Source organism: Eleutherodactylus coqui, chromosome 2 (genome assembly GCF_035609145.1).
Source record: "Eleutherodactylus coqui strain aEleCoq1 chromosome 2, aEleCoq1.hap1, whole genome shotgun sequence".
NCBI classification, from domain to species: domain Eukaryota; kingdom Metazoa; phylum Chordata; class Amphibia; order Anura; family Eleutherodactylidae; genus Eleutherodactylus; species Eleutherodactylus coqui.
In genome coordinates, this window is record NC_089838.1 from 59852982 (window position 1) to 59874927 (window position 21946).

Genomic DNA, 21946 nt, shown 5'->3' on the forward strand with positions numbered 1-21946 from the left:
CCGGGTGTCGGCGATCTCCCTCCATACACAACCTACAGCTGCAGGACGTAAAAACACTATAGGCCGGTCACTAAGGGGTTAACAGTTGCTAGGCCCAGTTTATACTAAATATTATTGTAGAGGGTCTCTAAATCTATCCTGTCGAGTATTGCGTTAATCTCATGTATTTTAGCAATTGTGTTTTTTATATCTTGAAGATATGAGAGAAATGTGCTGTCCAAATTTCATCTATATAGATAACCCCTGCCCGATACTATACATCTCCCTGGTACTCGAATAGTATTTTATGCAACTTAGGAATCACATAAAAAGTTGTGATGGTGAGGTAAGAGTAATAAATAAATTTGAACTCATTACTGGATAATAGCTTATAGATACGCACTTGTTCTAATAGATGATAAAATTCATTAAGATATTGGGTTGTGGGATCATGGAATCTGATATACTCATTTATCATCAAGGAGTCTCTTTAGTATTACTGTATAGTCAAGTTGGTCCATGACTACTATGTTCCTCCCTTTGTCTGATGACTTAATCACTATTTCATGATTGGTACGCAGTTCCTAGAGGACTGATTTCTCCTCTTGATTTAAATTAGAATGTGTCATATTTATTTTGTGCCCAAATGAGTAAATAGATCTGTATTGGCTCAAGGCTGGTGTACTTTGGAATTTTGGTTTTACACTAGTAAAGGGGGCTGTCATAATTAGTGTGCTTGTGTCATCTTTCTCTAAGGCCGCCTGCAGACGAGCGGAAATCCCGCCGCGGGATTTCCCACGGGATTTCCGCCGCTGAAAGTCTGCATAGGAGTGCATTACAATACGCACTCCTATGCAGACGGCCGCGGTTTGGCCGCGCGAAATCTCGCGCGGCAAACAAACCGCGGCATGTTCTAATTTTCTGCGGGGCACGCACTCACCTGGCCGCCGGCTCCGGTCTGCGCATGCGCCGGCTGCGCGGCAGCCGGCACATCAAAGAGCCGGGGCCGCCAGGCGCGGGTGAGTACGCGCTCGTCCCTGCAGGCTCTGGGGTCGGATCGCGCGGCGAGATGTCTCGCTGCCGGATCCGACCCGCTCGTCTGCAGGCGGCCTAAGAGGTCTATCAAAGTCTCCAGAGCTGCAAGATCACTCTGATTTCCTTGAGCATCCTGTTTAGCTCTTGTAGGGCTCTTCCATACAAGTGTCAGCATTTTTACGCCATAAAAACGCATGAACGGGTGCACAAAGCTAAAGTTTGTGTGCCTGTTCAGAAGCCCGCAATGCCATTTGGCGGGGGGGAGACAGTTTAGCTCCCCCTTCCCTCCCCCTCGTCGGTCTCTGCAAGGGAAGGAGGCGGGACGGGGAGAAGCTAGTGTGCTAAACTCCCACCCCCTCCCTGCCCCTTGTCAGCAGCCACCAATGGGAGGGGGCAGGAGCTTATCAACCTATTGCAAACAACCTGCAAGGGGCAGAGAGGAGGAGATAAGGGGGAGAGAGTTTAGCAGTCACGCTGCTAAACTCACTCCCACCTCCCTTCTCCGGCAGCTGTCATTGGAAGCTATAGGAGTCTATGCAGCCACCGACGTATTCTGGCCGGGAAAGATAGTTCCAGGACTATCTTTCCTGCCTGACGTAAAAGCGCCCGGCGCTATATTGGCCGGCCAGGCACTTTTATGCCGCGGAAATATGCCCCATCTGATCTGATGCATTGAAATCTAATGCATCAGATGGTAGCATATGTCGGCGGCTGATATACACTCGTATGAATAAAGCCATAACATAATACTTATGGAGAGCTAGCATCATTGAGAATAAATTGATCCTTTACCCAATTGAAAAGTGAGTAAATCACAATCATTTTTTGAGGACCAATACCTGTGCCTCGCTGAGGCCGCCTGCACACGGCCGGATTTGGATGCAGAATCCGCGATCGTCACCTGTCCGGACAATCTGCAGCATTCCACATCCATTAGCAAGACTAGAACATTCACATTTCCGCTCACATGAGTGGACAGCAATTGTGATTTCCGCTTGCTGAATAAAAGTTGCAGCATGTTCTATTTTTGTGCGGATTCTGCATAGATGGCTTTCATTGAAGTCAATGAAAGCTGTCTGACCCGTGGCCCTTCCGCAATAGACATTGTGGAAAGGTCGCAAATTCCAAGTCATCACCTAGCGACAGCACGGGAAAAGCTGGGATTTAAAAAAAAAAATCTTTAGTGTGCATGTCTGACAGCGAGCCGTCTGGACCATCCGCACACAGATTAAATACAGGTACACGTGGACCCCGCTGAGCACAGGGTTGGATTCCGCTGTGGGCTCCTGCGTGCAGGATCCAACCTGTTTGTGTGCAGGCAGCTTTAATGTGTGGAAGGACAAGTTGCATATTTGCAAATCATCCCGATTGGTATTATATACGACTTCATCATCATCTACTTTGATCCTCTTAGAGATTTTTCCCGCTTTCCCATTGGGAGACTGGACTGTCTTAAAAAAGAGATGCAGTTAATGGTACGCTGGTATTGAAGACCGGTCAGTTTTCTGAAGAAGCAACAGGAGTCAGCTGTATAGTAGTCATCTGGGATTTTGTGAGAGATAAGGAGGTTAAGGATAAAGAAGAGTATATGGGAAAACTGGCTTGAGAAGGTAATAATAATAATAATAAACTTTATTTGTATAGCGCCAACATATTCCGCAGCGCTTACATAGACAGGGGGATACAGAAAGACAAAAGTACAAACATTACAGAACCACGGTTACAAAGTAATCAATTGATGGAAACAATAGGGGTGAGGGTCCTGCTCCAACGAGCTTACATACTACAAGTAATAGGGTGATACAGAAGGTAAAGGGGCTGGAGATGTGCACTGTATGGCGAGGTGGAGAGTGAGGGGTGATATACACATAGACAATGGTCAGACATTTAGCCGTGTGACGGCAGAAACAGTATGACTGCAGGAGCGGTTTATGATGGCTAGCAGAGGTTGCAGTCAGCAGGTCAGGAGCATGTTATCAGGCGGAGTACAGAGGGGTTTGTTTAGGAAATTCGGTATGCCTCCCTGAAGAGGTGCGTTTTTAGAGCACGCCTGAAGTTCTGCGAGTCCTGGATTGCTCGGGTAGCCTTTGGTAGTGCGTTCCAAAGGACCGCTGCTCTGGAGAAGTCTTGGAGGCGGGAATGAGAAGTTCGAATTAAAGGGGCGCTCAATCTGGTTTCATTAGCAGAGCGGAGAGCCCAGGCTGGTTGATGGATTGAGATGAGGGAGGCGATATAGGGGGGCGCTGCACTGTGGAGGGCTTTGTGGATGAAGGTAGCGAGTTTAAATTGAATTCTGTATTTAACGGGCAGCCAGTGCAGTGACCGGCACAGGGCAGAGGCGTCCGAGTAGCGGCTGGACAGGAAGATGAGCCTGGCTGCCGCATTCAGGATGGATTGGAGAGGGTAGAGTCTGGTGCAGGGGAGGCCGATCAGCAATGAGTTGCAATAATCGAGCCGGGAGTGGATGAGGGCAACAGTAAGCGTTTTTAGCGTGTCTACAGTGAGAAAAAAATGGATTCTTGCGATGTTCTTGAGGTGCAGCTGACATGTTCGGGCCAGAGATTGGATGTAGGGGGTAAAAGAGAGATCAGAATCAAATATGACTCCAAGGCAGCGGGCATGTTGTCTAGGAGTTATGGTGGTGCCACACACTGAGATACAGATGTCAGGATGAGGTCGGTTAGTGGAGGGTGGAAATACCAGCAGGTCAGTTTTAGAGAGGTTTAGTTTTAGGTAGAGAGAGGACATGGTGTTAGAGACAGCGGACAGACAGTTAGTGATGTTTTGGAGTAAAGGTGCAGAGATTTCACAAGAAGAGGTGTATAGCTGGGTGTCATCAGCATACAGGTGGTATTGGAGGCCAAATCTCCTGATGGTTTGTCCAATAGGGGCTGTGTAGATAGAGAAAAGAAGGGGGCCGAGGACAGAGCCCTGGGGGACCCCAACAGCAAGGGGAAGAGGAGGGGAGGTAGAGCCAGCAAAGGAGACACTGAAAGAGCGGTCAGATAGGTAGGAAGAGAACCAGGAGAGGGCAGTATCCTTTAGGCCAATGGAGCGTAGCATACTGAGGAGGAGTTTGTGTTCAACAGTGTCAAATGCTGCGGAGAGGTCGAGGAGGATCAGTAGGGAGTAATCACCCCTCGATTTGGCTGTCAGTAGGTCATTGGATACCCTTGTAAGGGCAGTTTCTGTCGAATGTTGAGGTCGAAAGCCAGACTGTAGGGGGTCTAGGAGAGAGTGCTCTGATAGGTAGCTTACAAGGCGGGAGTAAACCAGCCGTTCTAGTAGTTTGGAGATGAAAGGGAGGTTTGAGATGGGTCGGTAGTTGGCAGCATCAGTCGCGTCCAGAGTCGGCTTCTTTAGCAGTGGGGATATGATGGCATGTTTGAAAGAAGAGGGAAAGATGCCAGAGGTCAGGGAGAGGTTGAATATAGTGGTGAGATGGGAGAAGCTGATTTTGATTTGGAACTGCATCCTCCTACTTGAGGTGCACTTTTGATGGCTGAGGGATTCACACAGGGAGATCTGCTGCTGAGAACAATTATTTTTAAGCTGCATAAAACTTGTAATCAGTTGGTGAACGAATGTTTGTAAAAGGGCCATAAATAGGACCTTTCATGCCCCCGTATCAGCAGGTCCAACTGCACATCTTTGCAACAGCCCGGCTGAATCCAATGATGTCTTTCTTTTGTTTATATACCTGTTCCCCCATATGGGTTCCTATTAAATTCGGATCTCTTGGCCTTGAATGTGTCAAGTGGGCATTATCACTGCTCACTGTCAATCAAGTCTGATATAACCCATTGATGGTCAGTGGTGGGGACACATTCACAATGCTGTCACCTGAATCCAAGAAGCCTTTACAGAGAGCAGTGATGAATATAAAGAAAAGAAAAACATTATCAGAATCAGTATGGCTGTGGCCAGAGGCATAACTAGAAGCTATTAGGCCCCAATGCAAAACCTGCAAGAGGGCCCCTAACTATAATGCTTTTTTCATAGTACTGGGCTCCCTATATGGAGAAAAATGGTTCCTGGGCCCAGGTGCAACTGCAAAGTCCTACATCTGTGCAACAAAAATTTAAAAAGCACATACAAAATGGGAGGAATTGGGCTAAGCAGCAGCACATGTGAAAAAGACTTGGGTATACTAATAGATCATAGACTGATTATGAGTCAACAATGTGATGCAGCAGCCAAAAAGGCAAACATAAGTCTGGGATGTATTAAGAGAAGCATAGAGTCTAGATCACGTAAGGTAATTATACCCCTCTCCTCTTCCTTAGTCAAAGTTCATCTGGAATACTGTGTCCAGTTTTGGGCACCCCACTTTAAAAAAAGACATAGACAAACTAGAGCAAGTTCAGAGAAGAGTTACTAAGATGATGAGCAATCTGCAAATCATGTCCTATGAGGAAAGGTTAAAGGATCTGGGAATGTTTAGCTTGTAAACAAGAAGGCTGAGAGGAGACTTAACCCTTTCCAATCCAATTTTTATCCTGGTTTTCCTAGGGGGGGCTTACTCTTTTTCTGCCATTATACAATGGCGCTATATGCTGGCTAAAGCCAATACTGCATGAGGTGACACATTGGATAGGCTCCGACAGCACAGGGGCTGGCAATATGCAATAAGAGAACCCTGACGGATCTCTTCCAACATTGAAGCTGTACAGCCTTAAAGCATAATGTCTTCCGTGGTCAGCCAGTGGATTGGAAAGGGTTAATAGCTGTCTACAAATATCTGAAGGGTTGTAACAGTGCAGAGGGATCAGCCCTTTTCTCATTTGCACAAGGAAAGACTAGAAGCAATGGGATGAAACTGAAAGGAGGAGACACAAATTAGATATTAGAAAAACCTTTCTGACAGTGTGGGTGATCCATGAGTGGAACAGGTTGCCACAGGAGGTGGTGACTTCTCCTTCAATGGAAGTGTTCAAACAAAGGCTGGACAAATATCTGCCTGGGATGATTTAGTGATACTGCACTGAGCAGGGGGTTGGACCCGATGACCCTGGAGATCCTTCGAACTCTAACATTCTATCCCCTACAGTTATGACAGTGGATGTGGCTATAAAGCTATGCAGTCGGCTTTGCTGCAGGATATAGATTGGTTGAAAAAGGCTCTGATATCTGTCAGGATTTGGCCATTTTGTTTAAGTAAAGCAAGTTTTGAAGAAAACTCTCTGTCATGTATATGCATACAATTCAGCATGGTAAGTCTTGTGTGATTATACCATTGTGTAATAGGAAGACCAGTATATTGCTGTCATACTGTAGAATTTCTGTACATATAGCTCAAAGACCTTGATATGTAATATATGAAATACATGAAAAAAGCCAATTAAGGAAATGATACAGTTATTCATTTCATACTGTATTAAATATAAAGAGAAGCAACAAATATAATAAACGCTGAAGAATGTATTAATGAAGCTTCACAAACAAGACTTAGCCAACCGTGCTCTGAAATACATTTCAAACCAAATAATTTTCAAGGACGAGTTTAATTAGTCTTTCTTATTAATAACACTCCAACACAATTATTCTACATAGCTCAATGTGTACAAAGTGATAGTCTCCATTACGTGGCATCAGAGGGGAAAATCAATTTCCTAACAGCATGTGATCAACAAATGAAAATGTAGGGATATACAATATCCTCAGGGCCCACCAATATAAACGGCAATGAAAGCACAGAAAATTAATTCCTGCGTTTCTCATAATTCAAAATATGGACATGTTAAACTGCTATTAAAGCTGCCAATGAAAGTAGAAAGGATAAGACAGGGATCTCTAGAAGGATCTTTACAGACGGAATGGAAGTGTATGCGTGTCTGTGTCCTTGCCTGTATGTGCCATTAGAGTTGCTCTGGGGCTTCCACCTCATTCTCTGTATTGTGAAACATTGCATTTCTATCTTAGAATATTGCCTGCACCTTGGTTCTGTTTTAGAACTACAGAGTCAAAATTACACCCTTTTTCACATTACTCCTGATTCTTACTGCCTCACCTTGACCAAAAACTGTATCTGTGACTAAGAACAAATTGTCCAACTGCAGTCTTTAAAAAAAAACATTCATAGAAATTATTTAAATCTTTAGTTATAACTGATATTAAGCCATATTAATAAACACTGAAAGAATACAGTGGAAACATTTATATTTATTTTTTTGAATCCACAGCTGAAATATACTGATGAAATACTGAAGATGTCTTAAGAGCAGCTTCTCTTCTGGACAATATGAGCAAAACTCACCAAACTAAAAATGGTTATCCAGAGGCAAAAAATGAATATATTTATGTGATTAGGAAATATAAGTTCTTTCTAGAACCAGCAATATATCTACAAATCCCCAATCACAGCACTAAAACTCCAGACGCACCAGTAATCAGTGTAAACTATATATTCATATTATATGCAGTTTATCATTTTACACATGCAAGAAACATGTAATTTTCCTTATGGTTCTTCATAGACGTAAAAACATTTATCTATGTTGATGATATTTATCAGTTTGCTGTAGAGGTCAAAGGCTTATGCCTCCCAACAGATATATGTCCTATTTGTTCTATATGAATGTATCAAATAAATCCATATGAACAAACATTTCTTAACGTTTTGTCACTAAGTATACAAAGATTATGTAATCTTCAATCGAAGTCTTGATATATTGTATATCGAGACACTTCGGTGGTACTTACCTGCTTGATGCAGCAGTTACGGAATTATGCCACGTAAACAAATGTGTATACTGATCGTTCCATGTGAATGAATATTTTGGATTGTTTTGTCTGAACGAACATACTCATGCCGGAGATGCTGAGTAGGAGCATCTTTGGCCTGAAAACATTCCTTTGGACAAAACTGTCTGACATGCCCATTTGGAAAGTATCAGTTTGAAGCAATATAGTAATAAGGGCAGCTTCACACAGGCGTATTTGCACTTGTATTTGCACGTGTAAAATTTACAAATGCAATATATAGAGAATAAAACTTATTGATGTCAATGGGTTTGTTCTCATTTCCCGAACTCGTGTGCACACCGCGCGTGCACAAAGAAATGGGACATACTCTATCTTTCTGCGTATTTGCGTACCAAAGGTCCCCATAAAAGTCCATGGGGGGTGCGCGCAATGCGTAACAGAATTGCAATACGCTGCGCAATTCTGTGAAAAAAGAACACACACGCAGATTAGGCTAAATGGCCATTTAAATGAAGGTGTATTTGTCTGCTGCACTCAAATGAATATGCCCTGTGTGTGCACAAAGTACAGTAAAATATGCCCATACACACGCAAAAAAGACTCGTTCATAGCATACACTTATGTGAAGCCATGGTTTTATACATAACACTTGTTGAAGAAAAACAGCACTTTTCGCCGAGTTTCCTATGTCATTTTTTTACCTACAATATTTTTTTTTGTCCAAGATACAACAGGTAGATGTTGACTTAAATACAACATTGAACTATGAAATACACTGCAAACAATGTATTTTTATGGTGTTTTTGTTCACTTTGGTACATGTTTTGGTTCTGTGGTGTGGTTTTCAAAACACAGCATGGCTTTTTTCATAGATTTTCCCATAGGGTTCTCTGAAGGACTGGAAAAAATGCTTGTAAAAATGTGTATAAGAAACACTATAAAAAAACACGTATTAAAGGGGCATGAAATTCATGATTTTTTTTTAGAGCCAAAAAGACACAACAAAAATATTGTAAATGACAGGTACAGAATATTTCTAATAAAGAAAAAAAAAAACAGTATATGTGCATTACATAAAGTACTTTACCTTTGATCAGTGAACTTTCCATCTAATAGTAGTAGTGTGCTCTGTATGTGCAGTGTGTTATGTGTTCTGAGTGTGTTTGTGTGTGTGTATCTATTACGTAAGCATAAATACACACATATCCTATCTATAGAGGCCTATTCTGAGGACAATGATCCCCTTATGATCCTGGTAGATCATAGGAAAAGACTAGCCTTAATGGTCTTCTTAATTGCAGCTAAGCTGTACAATATCCACATATCTCATTCTTTAGAGGGTATCACAACACTGTTAATATTTAATCAGCAGACCAGCGTTCCACACATGACACAGGATCTTTTACACAAATAGTGAACGGGTGTGTCAAAAAGAGAAACGTTTAGGAGCAGACAGATACTTTATAATATAGTTTCCATTTTTTCTAAATAATATAGATATCTTTTGAATATTGTAATAAAAACATACGAGCGCCTTTTAAATGCACTATTACTTACCAGGCCTTTTCATATTGTACTATCACAGACACTTAGAAATTGCTTTAAAAGCACATCATTCATTATTCAGAGCTCATCATTGCATATTATTCCAGCTCAAGTCTGCCAGGCTCCCTGTGAAATTGTTCACGAAATTGATAACAGCAGACACACATGCAATAAAGAGATAGCCCTGGGCATGCAGAGCCCCATTATGCAGATTTCTCTAACAAAGCCTCCCTCATTCACGACCAGCAGCAGCATTTTATTTTCCTTACAATTCACCAAGTATCAGGTTGTAGGCTGGACTAGAGGCTTTTAGCAGTGGTGCCCCTAGGCCAGGCTGGGAGGATTGTGTGACAACCTGTGCCCCTCCCTTCTATTCTGCTTCTGTCTCTACCACTGTCCAGAGCAGGGATGCTCTTTACTGAAAGCTGGCACAGCAGCTTGCTGGTATCCTGTAAATCCAATTAGCTCCACTCTATAGAAACTCAAACTAATGACCAGTCAGCTTAGACACGCCAGTGCAAATGGAAAAAATCAAATTAGGGCTTTGTGAGCCTCCCAGGCAGCTCTGAGAGCTCCGCCAAATAATAGACCCACAACCTCACATGGACTTATCATAGGAGATAGCCTGGAACACAGCGGTCCTACATCCATCCATCTATGTCATATCTCTCATATCTATCTAATGTATTTATTTATATATGTATTTATCTATCTAATCTATCATAGATAGATAGATATGAAATAGAATATATACAAATAGTAGACAGAACATAGATAATAGCTAAAGTAGGCATAGAGTTAGTGGCGATAGATAGATAGATAGATAGATAGATAGATAGATAGATAGATAGATAGATAGATATGAGATAGATAGATAGATAGATATGAGATAGATGGATAGATATGAGATAGATAGATAGATAGATAGATAGATAGATAGATAGATAGATATGAGATAGATGGATAGATATTAGATAGATAGATAGATAGATAGATAGATAGATAGATAGATAGATAGATAGATAGATAGATAGATAGATACAGATATGAGATAGATAGATAGATAGATAGATAGATAGATAGATAGATAGATAGATAGATAGATAGATAGATAGATAGATATGAGATAGATAGATAGATAGATATGAGATAGATAGATAGATAGATAGATAGATAGATAGATAGATAGATAGATATGAGAGAGATAGATAGATAGATAGATAGATAGATAGATAGATAGATAGATATGAGATAGATAGATAGATAGATAGATAGATATGAGAGAGATAGATAGATAGATAGATAGATAGATAGATAGATAGATAGATATGAGATAGATAGATAGATAGATAGATAGATAGATAGATATGACATAGATAGATAGATAGATAGATACACTACTTTATGTATATGTTATATTTATCTATTACAAATAGATAGATATGAGATAGATAGAAAGATAGATAGATAGATAGATAGATAGATAGATAGATAGATAGATAGATAGATAGATAGATATTAGGTACACTACTTCGTGTATATGTCATATTTATCTATTATCTATGTACCTACCTTTCTGACATAAGCCTTTCTTTTCTTTGGCTCATGCATTTAGAACTGGGGCTGAAGCGATATAAGCAGGATAATAACGTTGCAGATTGTAATAAGGAAGGCAGATATCACTAATGCAGATTAGAGCAAGTGGTTGTATAGGTAAATCGTTATTTGTATAATTGAAACTGTCATTTAAAACACTTTATTTTAGGGATACTGATCTTCTAAAGATTACATTAACTCTTTTCATTAATTGAAAACTATATACCGTATATTAAAGCAATGACCTGTTGTTTTTGCAACCCAAGAATAGTTTTAAATGACTTCATATGGTACATTGAGCACTAGATGTGCAAGTGTTTGATCCAGTGATAGGGTCCCCTCACCCCGCCCTGAGTGAAATGATGTATCCCAGTGTAGATAATTGATAAGAAAGGTTTATAATAATGAGCTCTTCCCTTCATCAGTGACAATCCTGCTTTACCCACTCTTCATAATTGAGCTTTTTAGCGTCCGAGCTAATTGCCCTTGAAATATTAAACACTTTTAGAAGAAGGCAGCTCCAGTTATTAATCAGGATATTGTGTCACAAGAACGTGGATGCCATGATTTGTAATTAGGTGCGGATGAGGCAGCTGACTGTAACAGCCCCTTCTATAGGTGTGCGCTGCCCCCATCAATCTCACATAATCCAATAAAACTAATTGGTTTCCTTTTGTAAATCAGCTGCTTATTTGGGAGAAGTAATTCCTCATGTCACCTCCTTATTAGCGCTCTCTCTGCGCACAGCCCCAGATAGTTGCTTTGGGGAACTTGCACTTTCCCTTACATCCGACATTGACATTTATTTTTTTACTATTTCCAGAAATTGGTTCTTTTATGATGGAAAAGGGCAAATGCTTTTAGTTATGAGAAGAGCACATTAATCCAATCTACCACTTCCGAAGCAATTCAATCTCAGGATTTAATGCATTTTATGCTCAGAAGTTTGTTCAGTATAATTGCTTTTGTTGCTTGCTGGGTGGATTTCTATGTTTCACACTCCGGTGTGTTTGTTTATTATATATATATGTATGGATTATTATTATTAATAATAATAATATTATTTTTTTATTCTTGAGCGCTCTACAAAGTTGTGCAAGTAAAGTAAATTGTAGTTTTTTTATACATATTTTTTATACATATATTTTTTAAAAATTATATTCACAGTGACAAATGAAACAAAACCTGCTGAGTGTCGGACAATAAAGGGCGCCGGAACCCAATCCAATAGAAGTGAGATACCTGTGAGGAATAACAGAACTAGGCAATGTGAAAATAAAAGTAGAATGTGGAGAAGAATAAAGAGACCATCTCTCATATTATTTTCATTATTATTATTATTAGCACTATTGCTATTGCTGTTGTTGTTATCATCATTCTTATCATCATCCTTGTCTGCCGAGGTAGGGCAGTTTTCTTCATCTTTGGCCATAAATATAATACTAGTCATCGTTATAGTATGATATCATAGGAAAATCAGCATTTCCATTTAGCTGTGCAGTCTACGCCCACAATAAGGTTCTGTTCCCGCATGTATGTACAATATCCATGCACTTCAGTAATGGTTTTTTTTTGTTCTTGCTGCATATTTTTCACGGTTCTTGTGCCTATTATATATTAGAAAGGCGCAGTCCTAAAGATATAAGTGCTGAGGTGAGTGCATAAGTTATGTATCATTCTATTGACTTCCATTGTAGAACTAAACCGTAGTTTAAGCAAATGTTTTTGGAGAGACAGGTCCTTGCCTGCTTTTTCACGTTGGGGACAATAGAGCACAAACTGGACAACTGCTCAAAAAAATATAATCTACAACTCAGAAGAGTATGCATGATGAAAGAAAGCCAAGGGGAATGTTCCCTAAACTTGGACTTCACTCTATTTTACGTTAGGAGTACCTCTATAGGTTTGCAGACTTTTCACACACACACACACAAATATATATATATATATATATATATATATATATATATATATATATATATATATATATATATATATATATATATATACACACACACACACACACACACAAACACACTCTAGTGAGGTGCGTATAGAGAAAGCTCTAACATACATTAAAGTGACATCATGAAAGATTAAACACCAGCAAATATAGTGTTTATAATGGACATCACACTATACACACACATATTACACTATACACACATATTACAATATACACACATATCACACTATACACACACATTATTATTATTATTATTATTAACAGTACTATTACTATCTACTGCAGATTCCATTACTGGACATCACCCACCATATAATAATAATAAATCCAATGATTCAATGATGATATTATTATATTACATTCCTTTGTCATTGACAGTCGCTCATACATTGTTATTACTACTATACAATTGTTATTACCACCATATGTTATATATACTACGTGTCTCTATAATAGACAGTATATTATATAGTATAACTATACACTGGACACTCCTGCAATGGACTACAATCATCATCGTTATTATTTAGCACACATATTCATAATGGATATCCCCTTGTACATTATTATTAGTATTTACTACACATGTTTATAATGGACATCACACTACACATACACGCACACAGATCAAATGAGTGTGTATCTATATATATATATATATATATATATATATATATATATATATATATATATATATAATTTTCAAGGGGATATCCGTCCATTACAGTTGTGTCCAGTATGTAGTAATAAGATATGGTGTGATGCCCATGATTGAGATGCGTAGTATATATAATATATAGTAGTAATAACAATGTATGAGCGACTGTCAATGACTGAGATATGTAATATAATAATATTATCATGGGACGCATTATTATTATTATATTGTGAGTGATGTCCAGTAATGGAATGTGCAGTAGATAGTAGTAGTACTACTACTACCAATAATAATAATAATAATAATAATAATAATAATAGTAGTAATATAATTTATGGTGTAATGTCCATTATAGAGATATGTGGTTTAAAAAAGTAATACTAATAATAGATTAAGAGGTGTCATTATAGGGGTGTATAGCATATTGTAATATCAATGTATGATGCGATATGTGATATGAAGTAGAGGAAGAAGAGTAAGAGGTAGTAGTAATGATGGTGTGCACACTATAGTGTAGTAAATAATAATAATAACAATAAGGTATCTATTAATTATAATTATATTCAAGATAATAATAGTCGTCTCTAACGTTTGTGTTACGTTTTGTAAATTGCGCTTTTGTTGGTTTTCAGTTGTTTTACACTGCAAATAGCATGGAAGGGAAGTGATGATGAAGGACACATGTGCAGCATCCATTGACTTCCGTTGTATTTTTAATATTGCCGATATGATCCACGGGTAAAGTTCCCAGGTCTTGTTTTCCACCTCAATACATAAAGCAGTGCTGTCTGATATATTCCCAGTGATCCACAATAATAACACGCAGCTGTGTTGTGAAGCTGATCAGCCCCTCTGACAGCCGCTATGTGCTCCGCAGTAATTGAATTCTGCAGGATTTTTTTCCCGAGTTATCATCCCGCCTTGTAAATGATTTTATCAGTTACACATGCAACAATAACAGGTAGTGATGAAACACTAATACAGCATATTAAATGCAGCTAGTACCCCCCCCCCCCCCTTCTTTAATTGTCTTCCAAAGTGAAAAGTAAACTTATTTTATAGCTGGATAATTTGAACACCTTATTTAATAGAGCAAATTAGGGAGCGTCTAAAAACTCCCACCTCGTGTATCTAGATTACATTCTGGACAATATTACATTGATTTTCCATTTAACATTTATCTCTGAGGCTGATAATAAAATATATTGCGTACAGCAACTTTCAGGTGGAGCTTCATTGTCATATTGACATGGTCAGAAATTGTAAAATGATTATTCCTTTATGTAGAATCCAATGTACAATGCATGTCTCTATGCAATAAATATAAACACAAACTGTTTAAATATGCAGCACATGGATATATGTATGTATGTGTGTATATATATATATATATATATATATATATATATACACACACACATATATATACATATATACACTATTGTGAGGCGTGTAGAGAGAAAAGCAGACATGCAAACATACATTAAAGTGACAAAATGAAAAATTAAACAGCAGCAAATATAATAAGCTGTCGATCTTTATTAACTATAAATCAATAGATAAAGAATATTGCTCTGATCCCATGAAACGCGTATTGTATTCCCTCCAATGCCCCATGTGAAGCATAAACCCTACAAAGCTTTCGCATCCCATCTATAAATACACTCAGAAAAGAATCAGAATATGAAATAAACCATCAGTTCGTTTGCATAAGGATCGAATTGCTTCTTGTACTAAATTATGCTTCGATTAAATCGTTCCTAGTAAATCTATGCGACGCATTGTGTTATATTTTAGACGCCATTGGAATATCCGCCACCTATTATCTTAGCTAATAAATTTGACCTATTGTTCGTTTGTTAAAATGATGTCACCTTAGAACAGTCCCTAAGCTGCTATTTCCATGAATTAGCGGCCGGAGAAAGCAAAAAGCCAATCGGCGGGCAGAGGCTCGTTCTCATCCACCAATCAGTGAGCCAGGAATTGCATTACAAGCAAGAACTCGAGGTTTGGTTCAAAGTGATGACACGGAGTGTATGAGGCAGGAGCAGCTTGGCAAAGTTTCAGTGTGCCAGCCACACGGACTTACATGGGTGCGCTGTAAAGAGGCGCAGCGCTGGGCAGAGGAGTGCTAGATAATTGTGTTATTGATAGAGGATGGATCAGGCCACAAACACACAGACCCCGCAGCAGCAGCATGAACCCATCAGCTTTGGGATTGACCAAATCCTAAATAATTCTGACCAAGAGAACTCCTCGCAGTCCGCCAGCAGACCCTCGGAGAACACCAGTTACCTGTGCAGTCCAGTGAGTCGCTCAAGTGCCCCTTATTCCTCCTTGCCAACTTCTTTTCCTGGCATCGGAGCAGCATTTGAAGAATCGGGATCTTACAGTGTAAATCTTAGTTTAGCTCCAGCTGGAGTGATTAGGGTGCCAGCTCATCGACCTATCCCTGGTGCAGTCCCACCTCCCATATCCAGTGCCATCCCAGCCATGCCAGCTGTGCCCGGCCTTGGCAGCCTTAACTTCCCCTGGATGGAAAGCAGCAGACGGTTTGTTAAAGAAAGATTTTCAGGTAAGAGCAAATCGCACTGGGGGAGGGGAGTACAATGTCATTACTTCCAAGATGGAGGCATTCTATAGACCTCAACGTTCCTTACATTAAGGAGGGACACGTCCCAAACACAAACCATGTAATACAAGTACTAGAAGTCGGTGCCAGGCTGCAGGCAATGCCCATAGCTGCCCACTATTATAGACATGGAGGAAGCAGACAGCAAGACCTCCAGGAAACCGATGCTTGGGGCTTAACGAAGTTCGGGGAAAGTTTTCCCTTTTTGTCTTGTCCTTTTATTCAGGCCGCAATTTAGAAAAAGTCCCGAGTCAATTAGGGGGTTCTGCGCTATACAAATCTTATACATGATGTACCTGAAATGTCCATAGAGATATAAATATTCTACATAAATGTACTTGAAATGTCCATAGAAACGCAAATATTATACATGGATGTAGTTGAAATGTCCATAGAGACGCAAATATCCAACATGGATGTACTTGAAATGTGCATAGACATGAATATAATACATGGATGTAGTTGAAATGTCCATAGAAACGCAAATATTATACATGGATGTATTTGAAGTGTCCATAGAGATAATAATATTATACATGGATATAGTTGAAATATTCATAGACATGATAATATTATACATGGATATAGTTGAAATGTCCACAGAGATGCAAATATCCTACATGGATGTACTTGAATTGTCCATAGCGAAGCAAATATTATACATGGATATAGTTGAAATATCCATAGAGATATAAATATTATAAATGGATGTACCTGAAATCTTTATAGTCAATCTGCAATTTAAATTCTATTTGTATTGTTTTTTTTAATAAACAAGTAATAAAACAGTATACAATCATATTAATATTTTCTTTCCAAACATTACATTATCATAAAATAACTGTATATAAGGTATACATCAAAGTACTTTCTATACTGTATATGAACATAAAGATATTATATAATATTATCTAAACTAAACTATAAGAAAGAAAAACCCCTGAAAGAATACTCCGGGGTAAATCCGCAATTTGAATGAAAAGGCAATGTTCAGTTTAAGAGAAAGACACTGAAAACTAAAGAACCCTTTCTTGCTCCCGTCTCTCTCTTTCTCTCCCTCTCTCTCTCTCTTTCTTTCTCTCTCTCTCTCTCTCTCTCTCTCTCTCTCTCTCTCTCTCTCTCATGAAAAATGGAAATATGTTACAAAAAATAACCTTTTTCCATTTATTTCTGTGAGGATCAGCTGATACGAAAATGGCATCCTTTTGTTTCCTTTTTATATTTTTCAGCACCAGATCCAAACTGATTGGACAACTGCTACCTAATTGCACTTTTTGGCTTTGTTTTCAGTACTTTGGATAGCATACTGTACTTTTTTTTGGAGGGGTTGCTGTCACCCCCGGGTCCAGTTAAATTGTATTTTGCCGAATTCGCATCCATGGAAATGTATATGATCATTCTGCAATATTTTGCAAAGTAATAGTGAGAAGGTTACACTTGCGGCAGTCAGATCAGTCAGGACGCATCCTGGCGCAGTTTTATGACACTTTCTTGTCTCCCGACAGCCGCCGCAGCTCTCACTCCGTTTACGGTGACTCGTAGGATCGGGCATCCCTATCAGAACCGGACACCTCCCAAGCGCAAGAAACCCCGCACGTCCTTCTCCCGGGTGCAGATCTGTGAGCTGGAGAAGCGCTTCCACCGCCAGAAGTACCTCGCCTCCGCAGAGCGGGCCGCGCTGGCCAAGTCTCTGAAAATGACGGACGCGCAAGTGAAGACTTGGTTCCAGAACCGCAGGACAAAGTGGAGGTGAGGCCCCCCCGATAATGTGGGGAATAGACATTTATGGCAAGGGCCAGTGTTACTGATGAGGCTTCATGGGATGTATCCAAAACTTCATAGAAATGTCACGATATATCAGTACCGGAATAGGAGTTAACCTGTAATCAGGGTGAAGCTGAAATGTAAAACACATACCTAATGCTCTATCAGTTATTTAGTTATAATAACGACTACAATTATTATTATTACTATTAGACACAATAGCCATTAGATAACAGGAAATATGCTACCCTTTGAGAACAAACAGGACTTGCTGCAATGACCAGCATGCTGGATACTATGTAACACATGCAGAAGAAAATCCTTGGCAACACTAGATTATTTTTCTCATCAGTGTACTTGTTCTTGTATTGTTTGGGCTGACTATTACGGTTGCAGGGTTTGATGTAAAATAATGTTCATATGGAATACAGTACACCTTATAAATTCCTCAAATACATTTCGTTAATTCAAACGTGCTAAGGAAATTAATTGGATTCACATAACATTTGTGTCCATCCGGCTATGAATTTTTATGCACTTTACACCGCTATGGAGTTTATGGTTGGACAGAGAAAAACGTCTCCTTTTTTAATAATGAGCTTTGAAATGTCCAATATACTAATACAGAGTGATAATGTAGATAATAAATATCCAGTAGTGGAATAGAGTATTATGAAATAGTAGATGTACAAAACCACTAGTGTGATATAGTAATATAATAGGGTAGAAAATATATCCTGTTATTCAGTTTTAAATTTAAATGGAATAAGCATAAACAATGGTGTACTTGGAGTATAATTATATCTAGTAAAATAATATAGTACTGTAACTAACAGCAGAAACATAAGCAAAATGCTTAATAGACAATAATACAGTGACATAATAATACCCAGTTATAATACAGTATAATATGGTAGTAGTATAATCATAGTCAGTTCTAATAGTAATGTAACCATAAGCGGTAGTAAAATACACTAGTATAATAATAACAGCCAGTAGTTGTGTAATAACATTCAGTAGTATAATAATAACAATAAATTGTCCTAAATATTTCCTCCATTTGACTATACAACCAACACTATTAAAATATCAAGTATTACAGTATAAATAAAAAAATAATAATCCTAATCAGAAATTCTGTTAAATAATAACAGCAAGTACAGCAATATTTTGTACAGCATAGTAATAGAATAATAATAATAATCATCATCATCAGTAATATAAATTATAGCTATATATTAACCATACAAAGAACAAACAGCTGTATAATTTTAGTAATAAAAAAATAACCAATACAAGCACTACTAATGATAATAATTTATTATTATTACATATAGTAGTATAAATACAAACAGTAACATTGTATTATAGAGTAATATGGCCACAAACATTTCTAGAGTAGTGTAGGAAATAATTAACTTTTACAATATTAGGATAATAAATTTAAAAAAGGCCAATAATAATAACAAAAATTTCTGAAATTATTATAATAACTAATACTATAAATATTTTAATAACAGTAATATAAATGTAGTATGGTGACCAGCTATATATGATATTGTAATTTATAATTACTGTAGTAGCATTACATAGTTCTATGATAACAATTAATATTATTAGGATGTGCAACATAGTTGAAAAAAGACATATGTCCATCAAGTTCAACCAATATGGTATTATACTCATTCCAACCACTGGTATTATATACTATTATAAAAGTATAATTGTGTATAAATAACAACAAGTACTACAGCAACATAAGAACTGCCAATAATATAGTAATGATAACTAATAGCATAATAGGATATTGTAATAATAATAAAATAATAATAATTAGCAGATTAGTCTGGGCCTTCTTTTTTAATGGATGGATTGTAATATTATACTTAGTATTATGATAATATCATTATTCATATTGGTTATTGACAGAGAGCTCGCATTATTCTTTCTATGATTATTGGAAATACACTATACTTTTATCCTGATGAATTCTGTAGCATTAACGGATGAGAGTAATTGCCTCCACAATACATAGAGAACTGCACCCTAGAGTTGCAGTTGAGTTTAGTCTGGTTTCTGTGCTCATTCAGCCATTAGAGTGAAACTCTGCTCATTTCGAGCTCTTGGTTTTGTCAGCAGTCAGGGCAGTCACATTATATGTTTCCTGCTGTAGGCAGTAATAATCCGCTTCTATAGACGCTGCGCTTTCAGTACTGATGATCATTATTATTTGGAATGTGATCAATGATGGAGGTCATTTTGAGTACATATTTATATGCACAGACAGGTTATGTAATGTCATGTTGATGTGAAATTGAATTTCCTTCTTTGCAGGAGACAGACAGCTGAAGAGAGGGAGGCAGAGAGGCAACAAGCGAACAGACTGATGCTCCAGCTGCAGCATGATGCCTTCCAGAAGTCGCTCAGTGACTCCATTCAGCCAGACCCTCTCTGTTTGCACAACTCTTCCTTATTTGCACTTCAGAATCTGCAGCCCTGGGATGAGGAAAACAGTAAGATGGCACCTGTCACCTCTTTAGTGTGAGCCTTGCAAAAACACAATGACAATATTTAACTCATGAGAGGTCGGAAAGCTCCCAATGGCGTCTGTGCATACAGAATTTGCCTCTGTATATTGATCACCTTAAGATGTTCAAAGACTGAAAGACTGAGTTGTGCCAGTGCTAAGAAAAGACTAAGGAGGAAAGGAAGAATGGAAGACAAGATTCTGACACTCTTCTAATGGCCACCTATGGATCACGGATGACCTAAGGACATTACAGTATATATATAGGGTTTTTCTGAAATGGATGCGTAATGCTCAAAAGAATTTGAAAATCGCTGCCAGTCTGAAGTCACATGGGTACATTAATGATTTTCTTATACAAAACTATAATCATTTTATGTGTATGTAAACGTTATCGTTTGAGTCAGTACCCACAATTCACTTAATTCATTGCATTTATGACTGTAGACAGCACTGAAAGGCAGCTATATTTAATATTATGATGCACTGGATAAAGAGATTCAGTAGTGGATTGCCAGGGGACTCCAAAAAAGATCAGCTTTATTGTGGGGGTACGAAGCTGAATATGTAAACACGTGTGTATACGTATATATATATATATATATATATATATATATATATATATACACACACATTTTGCTGCCATCAGGTTCCAGTGTCTGGGCTGAAAGATTCCTTGACAAAGTCTGTAGGTGTCCTGGAAGAGCATGATTCATTGTACTTTTGTTTATTCGAGGGACAGCAGTATAATCTAGAATGTCCTTCCACAAATGACATGTAAGTATTTTACCATATTTTAATTTATTCATGCAGTATTATGCCATTAAATCTAAATATAAATTATATATAAATATATTCTTAAATATTTATGTTGCATTTGTTGTAACTATTTTGTATTGGCCGGAGGGAAACAAAAACAAATAAAGGTTACATGAGGTTGCTTCTGGTCAGAGGAATTAAGTAGCAATGTTTGATGAGCACAGGTCTTGTTTGTCACATAAACTTTTTTACAAATATTTATTTTGATAGATTGTCAGGATAATCTGTCTTAAAAAATTCTGCTTAAATTGCTATAAAAGCTGTTTAATATCTACAAAATATCTTCTGCAACCACATTATATGAAAGAACATTTAGCCACTTACTAAGTAAGCGCCTTAACTTCTCCGGGTTTACATGGGTTGACATGTGAAAATACTTTATATTAATGACTGATATATGTAAATAAACACTTTCTTTTAATACTGAACATGAATGTTTGATTGTTACTATATGGTCAGTGTTTATGATTGTTTTTCACCCCCGGACATCTGAATATTTTCTAATGAAAATGTGAAAGTGACTAGCTCAGTAGACATATACAGAGAAGTAAATATAGGTGGTATGGAGGTTGCACTTAGGCCCTGGATCCTGAGGGGGAACAAAATGTCTCTTCCACATATGAGATCAGAATTATAAATGACGCATTATACAGTAGTTGAAAGACCGTGTTACATATTTTAAATTGGGGCCCAGGAGCTTCTGGTTAGGTCTCTAGATAT

The 21946-nt window shown here is 38.2% G+C and overlaps 1 protein-coding gene across 1 annotated transcript; it reads left to right on the forward strand.

Annotated features, from left to right (window-relative positions):
- Positions 1 to 15516: 15516 nt before the first annotated feature.
- Positions 15517 to 21654, forward strand: TLX3 (T cell leukemia homeobox 3). The gene is made up of 3 exons (XM_066589794.1): positions 15517 to 16059; positions 17622 to 17865; positions 20215 to 21654. Exons 1-3 carry the CDS (start codon positions 15642 to 15644, stop codon positions 20423 to 20425), a joined length of 873 nt encoding a protein of 290 aa, XP_066445891.1. The 5' UTR covers positions 15517 to 15641; the 3' UTR covers positions 20426 to 21654.
- The last annotated feature ends 292 nt before the right edge of the window (positions 21655 to 21946 follow it).

What these genes read in the sequence shown, in the direction of transcription:
- TLX3 (XM_066589794.1), top strand. Translation starts at nt 15,642, where the DNA reads ATGGATCAGGCCACAAACACACAGACCCCGCAGCAGCAGCATGAACCC. An exon ending in TGTTAAAGAAAGATTTTCAG is followed by an intron (nt 16,060 to 17,621) that starts GTAAGAGCAAAT and finishes GTCTCCCGACAG; the next exon opens with CCGCCGCAGCTCTCACTCCG. An exon ending in AACCGCAGGACAAAGTGGAG is followed by an intron (nt 17,866 to 20,214) that starts GTGAGGCCCCCC and finishes CCTTCTTTGCAG; the next exon opens with GAGACAGACAGCTGAAGAGA.